Source organism: Scyliorhinus canicula, chromosome 9 (assembly GCF_902713615.1).
Source record: "Scyliorhinus canicula chromosome 9, sScyCan1.1, whole genome shotgun sequence".
Taxonomy (NCBI): Eukaryota; Metazoa; Chordata; class Chondrichthyes; order Carcharhiniformes; family Scyliorhinidae; genus Scyliorhinus; species Scyliorhinus canicula.
Genome location: NC_052154.1, coordinates 136,839,868 through 136,857,228, shown reverse-complemented (window position 1 = coordinate 136,857,228; position 17,361 = coordinate 136,839,868). Strand labels below are relative to the sequence as shown.

General features: G+C 45.9%; 1 protein-coding gene across 5 annotated transcripts in view; it reads left to right on the top strand.

Annotated features, from left to right (window-relative positions):
- Window positions 1-9,131: 9,131 nt before the first annotated feature.
- Window positions 9,132-17,361, top strand: part of LOC119971728 (synaptotagmin-7-like) — an 883,832-nt gene continuing 875,602 nt past the window's right edge. For 2 of the 5 annotated variants that reach the window (XM_038807686.1, XM_038807685.1), the window contains exon 1: window positions 9,132-9,370. In XM_038807686.1, coding sequence (XP_038663614.1) covers window positions 9,349-9,370 — 22 coding nt within the window. In that variant the 5' untranslated portion in view covers window positions 9,132-9,348. The remainder of the gene's footprint in view (window positions 9,371-17,361) is intronic. The other 3 variants (XM_038807689.1, XM_038807688.1, XM_038807690.1) reach the window with 2 other exon arrangements.

Sequence of the window (17,361 nt, the reverse complement as noted above, 5' to 3'; positions counted from 1 at the left end):
GCAATGACACTTTGTTACTTTTTTGGGCACTGGGGAGTTTCTCACCGGTTTAGCTCCGGAAAAATTTCCAAATGTTGTAATGAGTGGGAAATGCCGCGAGTTTCCCGGCACTCAGCCCAACGAAACTGGCAATGCAATTCAAAGTTAATTGGTCCACTTATGGAGGCCTCACGGGCTTCTTGCTGCAAATAATGCCTCGGCAACCAATTTGCTGAGACCAGCGCCCCCCCAAGAGGACTGGCCAGCAGTGCAGGAAGAAGGCCAACGACCTACACTGGGCAGCACGAGTGAGTAGACACCAACACACCCCTCTCCCCCAACGCAAGGGAGCATTCACCCCTAAATTTTCCAAGTGACCCCCAGTCCTGCCTCCTCATTCCCCCCAACGAAAGAGAAAATGCTGGAAAATCTCAGCAAGACTGATAGCTTCTGTAGGGAGAGAAAAGAGCTAATGTTTTGAGTCCAATGACTCTTTGTCAAAGCTAACAGACAGAGAAAGTGGGAAATAGATGCTGCCAGACTTGCTGAGATTTACCAGCATTTTCTCTTTCGTTTCCGATTCTAGCATCCACAGTAATTTGCTTTTTTCCCCTTTCCCCCCAACCCCACCTTCACATCCCCTCTCCCACCACTGAACCACGTGTGGGGGCCGGGGGGGGGGGGGGGCGTGTGGCTAACGATGCCCTCTCTGTGTCCCCTCAGGAAAAGCTCTCCCACAATCGGAGGGACAGGGCCCTGACTGGCAAAGGGGTGTCAGACATGAGGATCCTCACCTCCTTCGAGGAGCATGCCCTGGAGGTGACGGTGTGGCCGAGATCAGGGCGGTCACCTTTACGGGAGGCTGGCGGATGCCACAGTGGTGAGGAACCATTGGGATCCACCCGGAGAACCTGTCAAATGTGAATAGTGATTGCCTTAATGACTGACCCAGACCACCCACTGACTACATGTCCAGTCTCCTGCAGGTCCTTGAGCTGATGTACCGGCTCATCCCGGGCAGCACCCTTGCCTGACTCTGAGGAGAATAACTTGGAGGAAAGCTCAGAGGATGCCACCATAATAGTCATGGCACAGATGTCATTCCCACCCTCCACCAGCGCAGATACATACATCTCGGTGGGACGTGATAGTGGTCAGGCTCCTCGGGCACAATCTGGTGAGCACCACACTGCTGCTGATGTACATCAGGCAGAGACAGGAACCTCCAGGTGAGAAAGCAGTCAGAGGGCTGCTGGATCCCAGGTCCCAGCCTGAAGCTGAGCCTCTGGAAGTAGATTACCCAGAGCTAATGGAGACGATAGGGAGCGGCCGGGACATTCAGAGGGAGATGTCAACTTCACTCCAGCAGATCCATAGCTGCTTAGAGGAGTCCCAGACGCTACAGGTGCAGGAGATGGTGCCAGCAATGAGTGGCACCGAGGCCAACACTGCTCGGGTGGCGACCGCAGTGGAGAGCCTGGTGCACGTGCAATGATCACCCTACTCAAACCCATGTATCCACCCTATACCCGTAACCCAACAACCCCCCCCACCCAACCTTACTTTTTAGGACACTACGGGCAATTTAGCATGGCCAATCCACCTAACCCGCACATCTTTGGACTGTGGGAGGAAACCGGAGCACCCGGAGGAAACCCACGCACACACGGGGAGGACGTGCAGACTCCGCACAGACAGTTACCCAGCCGGGAACCGAACCTGGGACCCTGGAGCTGTGAAGCATTTATGCTAACCACCATGCTACCGTGCTGCCCCACGTTGTCGGCACCATGAGTGAAAGTATCCAAGGCGTCGTGCAGTCGGTGACGGTCATGGCTGAGGGTCTCGGCAGAATATCTGACTCACTGGGGGATGCCACTCAGTACCAGGCTAACCTTGATGAGGTTCTGCAAGACATGTCCGACTCTCAGATAAGCCTGGCCGAGGCACTGCGCAGCATGTCTCAGTCACTGGTGGGCATGGCTGAGGCACTGCAGAGCATGTCCAAGTCACTGAGGAGCATCACTGAGGGCATCAACACAATGGGGAGCCGTCAGGGCTGTCAGAGCCAGATGATTCAGGGGGAGCCAGGGCTCGATCAAGCTGCCCCTCTGTCCCAAGGTGAACCTAAGGACCCTATGACCACCTATCGGGAGGAGGGGGCGCTGGTGCCAACCTGGACCTGCCCCATCTAGTAGCGATGGTGTCTCCAGCTCCCCTGAGTTCCACCCCTCTGATGAAGCTGCATATCACAGGCAGCACGTGGGACAGGGCAGCATGGCTGTGCATGTGCCACCGACAAGTGAGCCCCCAGAGGACGCATCGAGGGTCACGGGACGAGGTAAGCAGCACGCTGCCTCCACATCAGAAGTGCATCATAGGGAAACACCTGGGCGTAGTGGTAGAACTAGGAGGGCCAAGCATGTTGAGGATCAGTAATGACACCGGGGTAGGGGCTTGGGAATGGGGGTGCTGGGTGGAACTATTGGGAATGGACTATTGTACAGCACATTAAACAACTTCTTACACAACCATTATGGTTGTCACTTTCTTCTGCAATGCTAGATGACCCCTGGACCCTTTGCCTGGCTCTCCAGGCAACACCCCCCCCCCCCCCCCCCCCCCCCCTGTGGCACTCATCCAGTCTCAGGCCGTGGACATGTCCCCGGAACTGTGTCACATCCCCTGGGTTTTCAGATGTTGGCTGCTGCGTGTGTGGTGTTGCCTCCCGCTGTGTTCAGGCATCGTGTACAGGCATCACAGTCTGATTGGGATGCTAGGCAATGACTCCCACATGCTACATGGCCCACCCACCCACGGGACTCCACTTAGCATGCATCAAGCGTTCGCTTATCCACGATTGCCAATTCCCTATTGGTGATAGCCTTCAGCCGCGCAGCCAGAATCCTCAGCAATTGGTGGGAGGTATGGGTAATCGGTGGGGCGGATGGGCAGGGACAAGAGTTGCCCCCGGAATGGGGTTGGGATCCAGGGTTTGACATGAAATGAAAAATGAAAAAATGAAAATCACTTATTGCCACAAGTAGGCTTCAAATGAAGTTACTGTGAAAAGCCCCAAGTCGCCACATTCCGGCGCTTGTTCGGGGAGGCTGGTACAGGAATGGGCTGGTACATGGTGGTGCTGCAAGCATTTGCGCCCCCCCCCCTAGTTGCCCCACCAGCGCCAACCCCCAACCCTCCCATGGCAGCTCACCACTGTGGAGGGTCCCCCACCCTCCGTCGATTGCTGGGGTGGCAAGCCCAGCACACCCGGGCTCTTTGACTGTGAGCAAAGATTACTACTCACCTCCTCAGCTCTGCACAGAAGCCCTACCACCAGGTTAATGTTTTTAAAAAGGAGTACTAATTTGTGTGAGTACTTGCTGGGGAGGCTGATGAATGATGGGAAGCTGCAGGATATGGGATGGCTACCGTTGATTGTATGGAAATGGAGCTAAAGTGGTGATAATTGGTTTCTCGCCATACTACGGCGAGATCCCGATTTCGCCTTCAGGAGCGGTCTGGTTGTACAGCAAATTGTTCGCCGCCTGGCGTGGATCTCATTTTTGGTCTCTCCTGCTATTCACCGGCCTCGTTACACTAGAGCGTGAGTGTAACAAGGCTGGAAGACCGCGACCTTAGGGCGGGATTCTTTGGCCACTTTCTCCGGGCAACCAGAGAATCCCGACCGAGGTCAATGGATTTTTCCATTGTCGGCCTCTTTCCCATGGCGTTCTTGCGGAGGGGGTGGGCGGGGGGGGAATTTCAGCCCTTAGAATTTTTTTCAGCACTGGGGAGTTCACCTTATAGACCAGGCTGCCATTTTGAAAGCGTTCCCCCGATCTCTAAGTGAGCTTGTGGGTCCCCACACTCCCCATCTGTGGGCAATGTCACCCCCACACACATGAGTACTCCATCCCCCACCCCGTGAGGGCACCTTGCTATGGAGTCCCTGAGGGTCCCACCTCTTCAGGCCCCCCACACCCCTTACAGGCCCCCCTTCCAGGACCCCCTACCCACCACCTCCCAGAGACCCCGAGATACCTGCCATGAACCCCCCACACTTCAAGCCTTACCTCTACCCTCCTTTCATGGGCATGGCCCCCCTTGATCCCTGGCCCTTGGCAGTGCCACTATGGCACATGGGCACCCTTGCATTGCCAACCTGGCACCTGGAAGTGCCAAAATGCCACCTGGATAGTGCCAAGGTGCCCACATTCCAGGGGTGGGCCAGGCATGGCCACCCTGCACTGATACTGACCACCCAGGAATCTCCGATAGCCCCCGGGTGCCGTTCCGCCTGGTCCATGTTCCTGCAGCCTCGCTGGGAAGGCCGGTAGATCCCAGGAGGCTGGTAGATCCTGGTAGGTTCGCTGAAGTCAGTTCAAAACCGACTTCAGCGCGCGAGTTGTTTGTTCCTGCCATTTTTGACGGTGATTCTGATTCCGATGCCTCACGGGACTTGGGTAGATCCTGAGAGGCTTGAGGGCTGCTGGGAAACCAGTGGGAGGCCTCTCCTAGGATTCACCAGCCTCACTGTGCTCGAGCGAGAGCACAATGCGGTGTGTGGATCGTGCCCATAGTAACCATGAAACCGTCATTGATTGCTGAACCCATTTGACTTACTAATGTCCTCGGGAAGGAAATCTGTTAGCCTTATCTGGTCTGGCCATTTTGTACTCCAAACCCACAGCAATGCAGTTGACTTTGAAATTGCTGAGCAAGTCATTTAGTTCAAGGCAAGTAGGGATGGACAACAAATCTTGGCCTCACGAGCAATGCCCAAATTCCATTAAATAATTTTTTAAAACTTGCCATTCTTTTCTGTAACTGAAATTTCTCAAGTCCAAAATAAGGTTTAAATCAAAAATGTATTTGATTTATATATTTCACATTAATATGATTACACTTATCAATTGAATTGTCTTTTGTGCCTTTACTAAAGTTTGTACTTGAAGACTTTTTTGCTCTCTGAGAAACATAGCCTTGAACTTTATAGTGTTGCCCACAGCTGTGTCTCTATGAATTAAATTTAGATTGTGCTCTCTGAACATGTTCAGTTATCTCATTTCTGTGGATCCATCAATACTGTTCAGGCAGCTGCACTGATAGAATATTTTTCTGTAGCTTCTGGTTGTTTCTGCCAAAAATCTTTTCAAACTGATTTGAAGTTAGAGGACAAATTTCAAAATCTTTATTCAGGTAAAGTTTACATTTTTCTTGAACAGCAATGTTTTAAATGTGGAGGTGGAATGTGTATCACTCAGGAACCAAAAGAGCCTGCTGATGACACACCTGTTTACAGATTCTCCAAACTTCGGAGAACCTGTGACTTTCCTCATGACAATTGGAGCCCATTTTGTTAAAAAATTGCATTTTGTAGCAAAATGCCACTAATTATCTCATTTGATTATCTCACCTGGTTTGACAATTAAGCTGCCTGATTGCCACCTGGGTTATGCTGACAGTTTTAAATATTATAATTGCTGCCAAAAGGCAAACAGAGTTACACACAGGGAAAACACAACAGTATGATTATGTTTTGTGACAAAGTGGTGTCATTCTGGCAAGGGGACCAGAATTTTGGGCACAAGGCAGGTTGTACATACCCATTCTAAAATAAATTCTGGCAAAATTCACAGAAGCTGTGCCTGTTCCCAAAGTGACCAATGTAAGCAAATTACAGAGTAACCAGGGCTAAAGTGCTGGCCCCGGAAATCCACCATTTATACCAAAATTGCATCTGACTTGTTTATGTTGAAAGAGGGATTAATTACCTGCATGATGTCAAGACAGTTAGTGGTTGAACTCATAGACTCTGGATAACCACAAACTTTCCTTGAAACTTCAGATATGATCTGAAGCAATTAGAAAAACCCTTTCTCATGTCATGAAACAGTATTCTTAAATTTCATCAATTTCTTTTATTTTATAAATGTTTTTTATTGGGTATTTGAACAATGTATATTTGCCGTTATGTACACAGGGTATGATATATATTTATATAGAAGAGAAGGGCACACACACAAATCACAAAGGGAAAGAAAAAAATAGAAAAAAGGTAACAACACGAGTAAAATACAAAATCAATTATTTACACACATAAGTAAGCATCGGTTTGTTGGGGGGTGGGGGGGTGGAGACTGGGGAGGTTGGGTAGATATACATTTGGGTGCCGGAGAGACAATTACAGAGGGAAATACTCAAATGGGTCTGGTGCTGGTGTTGTCCCTTGCTTCTCCCGGACGGATTTTGCTGCCGTTGTCGTCTCGTGCTCACTTCCGCTTCAGCCGGCCCTCCAGTCTTCCGCCTGTATTCTCCTTTTTCTCTGTTCCTATGGATGCCAAGTTTGTTAACGTTTCCCTGCCTCCGCCCCCCCCCCCCCCCCCCCCCCCCCCCCGGCTCTCCTCTATTGTTCCATGTCTCTTCCCTCTTTCCCCCCCCCCCCCCCCCCCATGGTCAATCCACTGAACCTGCATATCTTTGGACTTTGGGAGGAAACCGGAGCAGCCGGACAAAATCCACACAAACACGGGAAGAACGGGCAAACTCCACACAGTCACCCAAGGCTGTAATTGAACTCAGGTCCCTAGTGCTGTGAGGCAGCAGTGCTAATCACTGTGCCACCTGAAGGACCTCCTCCTGTAGTTCAATCAGCAGTGGGTGGGGCCCATGCCCATGAGAAAGTGCCAGGTAAACACTGACAGGACTGCCTGCAGCCTGGTGGAGAACCCTCCTTCTGGGCATCCTTTTTCCCAAATGAATGATCCATGAACAAGAAGGGAGGACCCTCCCTGACTGTCCCCAGTGACCCAGCCCCAATTACCTGCATTCCAGAATTCATCGATGCTCCTTCTCCTTGAGCTTACTGCAGTACTGGCAGTGACCACTGCTGCCTGTGGCACTGCCAAAACTGGAGACATGCCTGCATCTGATTGGCTAGCAGTTCTCGGAGGCAGGATTTTCTGCCTGCAGGAACAAGGAACCTGTACACAGCCAGCAGACTGTCTGATTTGGATATTAATCTCATCGGGGTTTCTGAAAATGGCTGTGGAAAGGTTGCCAGTGGCTCTGCAGCTGGTGGACAGGTCACAATCATTAAATTCTGCCCTGGTCTCTCATTCAAACCTGGCTTCTAAAGATGTGCTCAAACATACAAAACAAATATCACACTGACTTCAGAAAGTTGGACCTCAGATCACAATATTGTTACACTTGTGAATCTACAACAACTCTGTTTTTGTTACCATTATGACTACCCCAGTGGCATCTTTCTGCTACTTTTACCTTGGTGCTTCACTGTTGATACATGAAGGTCAGGGATACCAGAGATGCTTGGCTGCACAGTGGTATCATAAGCCTGTTAGTATATGGAATAACATTCCTATTGTTACAAAATACCAAATATTTTGATTTAGTGTAAGCAACACCACAGGAAATCTACTAGTAATATAGTGAAAACCATACAATTTGCACACACCTCCTGTCAACTTTTACCAGCACCGCCACTGATGGGAGCATATAATTACAATGTAGTAAGTTTCCATTATAAACATGGATATTAGACTTTAGAATGGCAATATTAAAAAAGGATCAAACTTATAACTTTAAAATGTGCACTGATTTAGAGCTGTGTACCCCAGTTCAATTATCTCCCTGCCCTCTCACTCAGCTCCACCTGATGACTATATTAGTCTTCACATTCCAAGTACAAGGCCACAGGAAATTGAACAGTTTAAATTAAAATTGTGAGATAATGTACTACAATGGACAATAACATGCTATGATCAGTGGTTACTGATAACTCTCAGTAATCTGGCAGCATCACCCATCAGTACCACAGTGCACAAAGATCAAAGCACAAGACTGAAAAGGCTCTACTCTGCACTGCACCTCTGTTCTATTCAGCTGGCCCTGTTTGATGCTGACATTTGGTTCCAAAAGTAAACGTTTGTTCAGTTCTTGACCACGGAAATCATGGCCTTGACAGTCCACATAAGCAAGTGTGAACCCCTGTCTCCATCCCCTCAGTATTCCTCCAAAAACAGATAAACAGGCCACCACACTTTGATGCTGCTTGTGGATGTCAGGCTGAGTGTCCCATCACAAACAAATCTGCTACATACTAATTAATTTGATTGATTGATTTGAAATATGAAAGCACAAATGTCATCTTAAGAACTTTTATACCAATCTGACAAATGTAATAAAATGTTACATAAAATTAAAAGACACAGAAAGGAAACATTTTGGTGTAAAAGAACGAATATATTGCATTTGGATAGCCCACCTTTCACAATCTTAGGATGTCCTGAAGTATTTTAAAAGTAATAAAGTGTTTAACAAATGTAACCAGTGGTACGGCCTGTGTGCACACAGTCAGGTTCTACAACAGGAACGAGGGCACAAAATCAATTTTACTTGGTGTCCAGTAAAAAAGGGGGTTGGCCAAAGACACCAGGGAGAACTCTCCTGCCGTTCTTTAGAAGAGTGCGATGGAATCTATCGGGCCTCCATCTGAGTTCTGGATAGACAGCACCTCTTCCAGCGCAGCACTCCCACAGTGCTACATCGGAGTGCCCGCCTCAAAATGTAATGCCCCTGAAGCGGGGCTTACAACCTCCTGTTGTCAACCTCACCTCTTGAGCCGCGGCTAACTTGTTGCAAGCGTAAGATAAATATCACAGACATCTGTCCTCCCACCCCACAGCCCATATGTAATTTTGGAGTCCATAAGTAATTTTGCTTAATTCCAAAGGGCGGTGGCAAGAGATTCAGCAGGGGCAGAAATTTACTTCATTATCGAAATACTTTTATTTTGGGGGGGGGGGGGCGTGGGTGAGGAGCGAAAGTGTTTGCAAGAGAAAGTGAGCTAAATGTGTGGCATTGCACATATAGGGTACACCTTATAATCAAAAATAAAAGAGACGTTTGTAATTTCTACTTTGCAAAAACGGTAGGTGGACGAGCGGGCGGGGTTGGGGATTGGTTTCGTGATAGGAAATCTTTGCAAAAACCTCCCCCCACTTTGACTTGTGGCAGCGCTCGCTCCCTCGCTCGGGTGTGATCGCGCGCTCCTGGCCGCGTGCATGCTACCCCCCACCCCGCGCGCGCGCGGGCGAGTCAGTGAAGGCTGGCGCGAGCTGCCGGAGTGTGGCAGTGTTGTCAGCGCGTGGGAGCGGGCGGGAGTCAGGGAAAGTGTTTGCAGGAGGAGAGGCTTCAACAGCCCCGCTTCTTCCTTTCGCGTCTCTGTGTCTCATATATATAAAAAGAAATATGCAACACGCCGCTTTCTGATTCCTGGCTTTGTGCACCTCAGGAAAATTAAAACCACGGACACTTACCCCCGGAGAGAATTTTTTTTAAAAAATGTTCAAGGACACTCCGAAAGGTAAGGAGATGTATGTGTGTGGTTGGTTGGGGGTTCTTCTTAAGGTTGCATTGATTTGGTTTTGCATGCTGGTTGACAGTGGAACTGGATTTTTTTTTGCTTCGTTATTTCGTTGCTGTGGCTATCTCCTCGGTCAACCTGTCGCGTCCAAAGTCTGCTCTGTGACAGCTCCTCTTGCTTCGCCGAGAGGCTTTTATTTTTAAAGATGCTCGGGATCTTCCCGCTAACGTGTGTGAGCTTTAATTCGAGAAGTTTATAATATGCACACACACACACATCCCCAGGAGTGGCGGAATTGACGCTACCACAGCGCTTTCGGCATATGCCTTGGCAAGACAAGATATATATCACGGCCATTATTAGTTGGTGTTATGTTAGAGGAAGAAAACAATGACATTACTTCAGTATGATGCTTTTCTCTGTTTTATGTCGTTCCGTGCGGTCTGGACTTTAATCATTTCTTATTGCTGTCGGCTGCCCATTTGCTGTGTGGGTCTCTCCATCCTGCTTCGGCAGGTTTTTAGTGTTGAGGGTTTCGTGGTCACACTCCTTTTAAACCGATCCCTCAGTGAATTAGATTTGAGGCTGCAGTTTAACCAATTTTTGGATCACGTTTGCGCGTGTGTACGGCTTAATATTTCCTTACAGATTCTTGCAAGGGTTCTTGTATTTGGTTTCTGTAGAAGTGTTGAATGCCTCTTTCTCCCTCCAACCCCAGTCCATCTTCTAACATTTTACAACGAATTGCCCTCCACATCTTCATTTTCAAGGTCAGTATATGTGTGGCACCTTCCGGAACAATACTTATTATTTTTCTTCTTTCCCGCATCTAGGTCATACCTCAGAAGCCTAAGGTGGTATAGATTTGGGTGAATATTTTTTGACCTTCCTCGATTTTGCGAGAAAGGAGCACAGCGGAGTTATGTTTTTTTTTGGGGGGGGGGGGGGGGGGGATGTTGTGATGTTGACGCTAATTGTTCTAATTGGACAGAAGTTGGTCTGAAGGGATTTGCAGCGATCCCAATTGTTCCTGAGTGTCGTGTTAGTTACCCTTACTTCCACCTAACTATTGTCCTTGGATTACATGTTACTGTTAAAGTTCAGGTAAATAATTTATGTGGAACTGTTGCTTCAATAACAACAAATTAGGAAATCGCAATCCTAACGGGGCGAAATCTTAACTGTGAAAACTTGGATAGCTTATCCAAACAAATTCGCTTTGTAGGTATGCCGAGTGCAGCCTCTCACCTTGATCGTTGCATTTAGCGAGTGGGTTGAGCATTTATTATCTCCAATATTCATTGTGATGAGTCTGCCTTGAGGCACCTTTTAAAATTTGAACACGAATAGATGTTTATACAACATTCGGATATTACCCCCACCCACCTAAAACAGTGTGAGCGCTCAGACTGTATAATAATGGAAAGACTTGTACACGGTGGAAGCAAAGTCATTTGGACTGGTTCAATGTAGATTGTTTAGAAAGTCGAGATGGTTAGTGAAGTCACTGAGCAGCAGCATACATCCCACGCTCACTGGACAAACCGCGCCTTCCGTCCAACGTGCTTCTACCCACTTCTCCAGGTTTCTGCTGCTTCCCCAACCATTAGATTTCAAACGGGCAATAGCGTCAATCCGAGGCTCGTCCACACCTGGCTCTCCCCTCCTTCTCTCTGAATAAAACGTGTCGATTATTCCCAATTGAAAGGCGTTGAAAAAGGTGTGTGGGGTGGGGGGTTGTGTGGGGTGGCGGGTTCCGGTAAGTACCCCATCTGCTCTTGTTTGATCACCTGCTCAGTCCCAGGTCCCGCCGCCGTGCAGCATGAAGTGGCTGTGCTGCAGGTGTGTGTGTCAGCGAGAGAGAGAGAGATGTTCGGCAGGGAATCCGTGCTCCATTTTCTGTCGTGTGCATCCCTTGTCGCCTGGGTGGGTAAGAGGAACTGGCGAATTCACAAGCGATATGTCCAGCGAATGGAATTAGGGGCAATCAATGTACACGGAGAGGGCGAATGTTATCACTTTACAATTCGGACATTTAACTAGTGGACATAGCAGATAAGGGCAGAGGGAGAGATCATATTGGCGCGATTTCAATTCAGCACACGTCCTCCAAGGAGAGAGAACAGGTAGCCAGAGAGTGGTAGATTTGCATTCAGTCTTGTTTGCCAGCCGATGAGTGTAAACATTTGACAGTCCCTTCTGTACAATGAGTAGCGACGGCTGTAGTATCTGGCTCAACATTGCGAGCATTGACCTTCAAAAGCGAAGACTAGTCCCGCAAGAAGAACAACTTAAATCACACCGCTAAACGTACAATAGATACGAGAACACGCAAGGAAACCATGATCTGCTGAGAGTGAAATGACCTGAAATAGTACCCGCTCAGCGGTGGCAGTTAACGTATTGCAAGTCATCGCCTTCGACTGTTCTTATTGAGCGTGGATGGAAGAAATACGAAATTGATCACTTGTTAGTGCCAGCCAAAAGCATTTCTTACTCTCATCGCTGTAAATGTATTTGCCTTGCCTGAGCTCCTCTAATAGTTACAGGGTCAAATGGTCATTTGGTCTTTATTGCGGGAGGAAGCGATTAGAATAAACACGTACATGGGGTCGACCTGTCTGATCACTTTCCCTCGTTCTACATCAATATTCCAATTTCACGTGAATCGTCCCTCGTCTTTGTGCAGGATATTGGGTCTATTAAAGTTGAAGTGTACGTAAATAAAAGAGGGCGAAATAATGTCCACGGGACATGTGTCTCCAAATTATTTTTGTTAACAGTGATTTGTAAATATTATTGCTGAATCCATATTAAAAGCGCACGAAATTATGCGTGGACTCATGACAGCGTCAAAAACAGTCTTGATCGACTTTGATTTCCTTCTTCCTGTTGCTTGCTCAGCTGTTCGCCTATTTGAGCGCAGCACAGGTGTTTCTTTTTCATGTCTACTTTGTATAATATACTCTCAAAGGCTTTCACCTTCACCTACAGAGAGAGAGAGAGAGGCTGTTTGTTGAATGTTAACCCATTGTCTGGAAAGCACAGTGCGGATGATTCTATCACTAGTTTGACAGGGAAAACAAATCAGCATATTGATCCAGATTTCCACAGAACACAAAAGACCAGTCTGCAATGTTTACACCCAAGTCATTTAGCCACCTTTGCCACAGTTGACTCTTAATTATCTCCATTTTACATTTGTTGCAAAAGGATCGTCCAGAGCCAGCATTAATGACAGTAAATTTAATCTTTCTGTTTCACTTCTTTGCCACTATTAGAAAAAGAAGATACTTTAAGCAGGAACCATGTGGTAATCATGCTATTTTAAGCACACCTTCAGAATAATGCGTTGAGAGAGACTTGCAGGCAGAGAATAGAAAGGGGGAAAATGGTAGCGGTCGAGGGAAGCAATATGAATGCCCAAGTCCACCTGACGTTGCCTTCTTGTTTGCAGAGTTCCTTCTCCAGATTGTGACCCAGGCTTCTTATTTTTGAGGCATTGGAAAAGATTACCAGAATGGATCCAGGGATGAGGAACTCTCATCATGTGGATAGATTGGAGATCTGGAACTGTTCTCCTTGTAGAAGAGAAGACTGAGGAGCTCTGACAGAGATGAGGAGACTGGACAAGGATAGGTAGGGGAAAACTGTACCCATTGACGGAAGAGTCAGGACCCAAATGGCATTGATTTAAGGTGATTGGCAAAAGAGCCAGGGTTAACATAGAACATAGAACAGTACAGTACAGAACAGGCCCTTCGGCCCTCAATGTTGTGCCGTGCAATGATCACCCTACTTTTTTTTTTTTAAATTTAGATTAGCCAATTATTTTTTCCAATTAAGGGGCAATTTAGTGTGGCCAATCCACCTACTCTGCACATTTTTGGGTTGTGGGGGCGAAACCCACGCAGACACGGGGAGAATGTGCAAACTCCACACAGACAGTGACCCAGAGCCGGGATCGAACCTGGGACCTCAGCGCCGTGAGGCGGTTGTGCTAACCACTAGGCCACCGTGCTGCCCTATGATCACCCTACTTAAACCCACATGATTTTTTTAATATGCCAGCAAGAGGTTACGGTCGGGAATGAGTTACCTAAGACTTCGGTGGAGGAATATTCAAGTGGAGCTTTCAAAATTGGATAATTATGTAAAGAGAAATAATTTGTTGAGTGACAGGAAAAGGAATGAGACTAGCCGAGTTGCTCTTGCAGAGAACCAATATGGACATGACAGGCCGAATGGCCACCAGTGCTGTAACCTTTCAATAAAATTAGCTTGTTGCTGTAAATTGTTATGCACGAGTCTTGCAGTTGAATATCTTAATCTGTGCACAGTTAGAGGTCCCCAAACATTCTAGCACTAACATCATACCATCTGTTAATATATTGTGTAATGTTGGGTACTGTATACTGCACATAGCTAATATATCTATGGAAACAATATTGTGAATGAATGACAAAGAATACTGGTGCTTAATGTATGTTCAAGAAAATTACGGGTTCTTCTGGCATAGTTCATTCATGCATGGTGTGAACTGCTATTGATTGCAAAGATCAGAAAGGCCTCGAATACAGTCCTAGGTCTCCACAGATTAACAACAAAACCATGACTTTATTTTAGTGTTATCAGGAATGAAGGGAATAATTGACCATATTTTCCTACTACTGTTTGTAGTAACCCTTGATGAAAGGGCACTTGTGCAGAACTGATTCTTAAGCCCCATGATTATGCAGCCTGCGCAAGTTCATTTTCCATACGAGCCTGGAGAATTCTGACTTTGTGAAGGCATGACTTTTTGAAATGATCCCCAACTATGTTGCAGAACGTCACAAACTCTTCTCCAAGCTGCTTTGTAAACAATTTGGAGAAGGCACGTGGGAGTGATATGGTTGGCTCCCAGTTTATTTGCATTGCAACTTTGCACCAATGCTTCAATTGTAATGTAAATGCAGATCCAATAAGGAGTTGTGGTTTGTCCTACAGTAGGGAGACTCACTCCACTTTAGGGTTAGTTTCAGGCGTGACATCTGATTTACACAATGCTGATATCAATGCTTCAGACCTTGTAGTGTAACTACACTCAGTATGCTTTTCAGTAATTTACCTGTAATCGGGCACTTGTTCCTAACTCCTGCTTCCAAAGGCACAGCTAATGTCATGAACCCTTATTTTGCGGTGACCGGTAGAGCTTACCCTCAAAGATTTAGCAACCTCTTTGTTGTGATTTTCCCTCTCCTGACAACAATTTAAATCTGGTAGCAAGTCAAAGGGGATTCTTGGCATGCAGCAGCAGTGATGTCAGCAAATGGGTAAGGCACCTGTCGCATTTCAAATATCCATGCACAGCAAACCCGGAATTTAAAAGCACTGAACATCCTCCCCATTTAAAAATTCTGGTGGTGAAACTGTATAGGTGATTAGTATTAACACAAGTACTAAAAGATAAAGTTAAAATACTTTTTTAATGTGAATTTTTTATAGTTATGGAGAAATCTGACATTCCAAAAACAAAGTTAGTTCTTCAGGGCCACAGAGCGTTTAGCAGTCTTTATGAACTTACTAGACTAATAAAAATCAGATTACACCTCAAACGTTTCCAGGTTTTCATAGCAACAGTGGAAGAGAGGAAGTCCTCCTAAATTCATACATACATTATACATTGAATTCTCGTGATTGGGGCCAGGAGAAGTATACAATTGGTGACAGCAACTTCTGGGTTTCTTCCAAAGGTAGTTGTAGCTTTGAGTTTAGTAATAATTAACAGATGCTAACAGTTTCACTATCATTACCACAGCAAAATCTGGGCCATGATATTAATGTGTGGAGTGCAAAACATATACACTTTAATCATACTATCAAAATATGTAAATAGATGGGGTGTTGGAGTTTCATACAATATACCGGAGCACAATCCTGTAATAGGTGTCATTTTAAACACTGAAATACTGGCTTCCATCGTGTTGAGTATTTTGTGGCACACAAATATGTGAAATTAAAAAAAATAACTTTCTGGATGTGAAAGCAATTGTACATTGGATTTGTTATGGAATATGTAACTTTATTAGTAAAGCCATTGTGATTTTGTAGATGTTACACTTGTCATTATGCTTCTCAATAAAATATGATTGTGGAGTGAGCACTTTTCTCTATTTTTAATACATGCTATATGGAAACTTTCTGCATGCTGTTATATTGCCACTAGATGTCATGAGTACACTTATCTTCAAGGTGAACTAGAGCCATCTAGTGGGAATAATTGTGCATTGCAGTCTCCGAAACATATTTTTTGCTATTATTAAACATTTACCAAGATTTTGGAGTCTTAGAGTCATTTTTGTTCTTTATCCCTTAAAACTTTTACTGTTTAGGTCTCCATAGGCAGACAAGCTGTCCCCAGAGCTATGATCACCAATCGTTCACCTTTTCACATTAGGTAAAATTTCGAATGAAATAATCAAACTTATATCACGCAATCTCTGATTTTGTACACTGAACATCCCAACTGCTTCAATTTGAGAAAATAAACAAATGCAACAATGCTAATTTAGCTAGTTCTAAAGAATGCATACCAAATGGTTCTAGTTTTCATAGAATAATAGAAACCCTACAGTGCAGAAGCAGGCCATTCAGCCCATCAAGTCTACACAGGCCCTCTGAAAGAGCACCTTACCTTGGCCCAATTCCGCACCCTATCCCTGTAACCCCACCGAGGAGCAATTTAGCATAGCCAATCCACGTAACCTGCACATCTTTGGACTGTGGGAGGAAACCTGAGCACCCGAAGGAACCCCACATAGACACGGGAAGAATGTGCAAACTCTGCACAGACAGTCACCCAAGGTCGGAATCGTACCTGAGTCCTTGACGCTGTGAGGCAGCAGTGCTAAACACCGTGCCGCTGTACAGCCCTAAATTTATTAGAACATATTTTTCACAATTTTGTCAATACCAGTCAGCTAAACACATAATCTACTTAACGGCAACCCAAAACATTCAAAGCACCAAATATAAATACTGTACATTAAATACAATTAAAACTGATGCATTGCTGCTGGGCGAAGGATGAGACCGGATTGGGAAGGTTAAATATGAAGCAAAAGTAATCCACGTGGAATATATGTGATGGTCCGAAGGTCAACATATTGAGGGTGGAATACTAGGTGTAGGGTTGAGGGTGGGTGATATGAAGTGATATTGAGGATAGTATGGGGATAATAATTGTGAACAGTGTGGTTGGATTGCAGGATTGAGATTGAAGTTCAAGTAGTGAATGTGAGTGGGGACGACAGTAGTATGTTTTCTAAACATTGCCGAATAAAATACTCCATTATACAGTACTATTTCTTGGACTTTTCCTTTGTACTGTATAGGTTTGCCAATGTATACAGTTAAAAAGACAACAGTTTGTTGCTGCTGTTGACTGGTTTCCTCCATGAAGCAGCTCTCTTCCATAATGATAAACTAAATAAATCCTATTTACTGGTAAGTGTCTACCTCTTTTAGAAGTGTTCCTGCGATGAGAGTCATTAGGCACCAGCAGTTGATTTTCTGTTTGTATAAAAGACAGTGAGCATTTTAATCCTGTCAAAGACATTTTCCTGAAGTGAGATTGGGTTTGGAATGAGTAACAGAAAAACATTTAGCAGCAGAAAGGTGTACGTGTTGGGATTGTGAACAGGTTTGACTGGTTGGGTTATGCACAGCTGTTTTTGACATGCCACCAAGTTGTATGTCATATTGTTGTGGAGCTGGAAATACAGGTCCGGTACATCAATTGAAAAATAAGCCTTTTTTTTTGTTTGATATATAATCACAGAATTGTTGCAGCGAACAAGGTCACTTGGCCCATTGTGCTTGCACTGTGTTATGCTCAGGAGAGAGACAGTCGAAGGGAATTGATTTTCTCTTACCACCTGTCCATAAGTAGGTGGTGTTTTTAAAAGAATAGGTGGTGGCATGTTTTCCCATCCCCTCGTTTCTCGTGA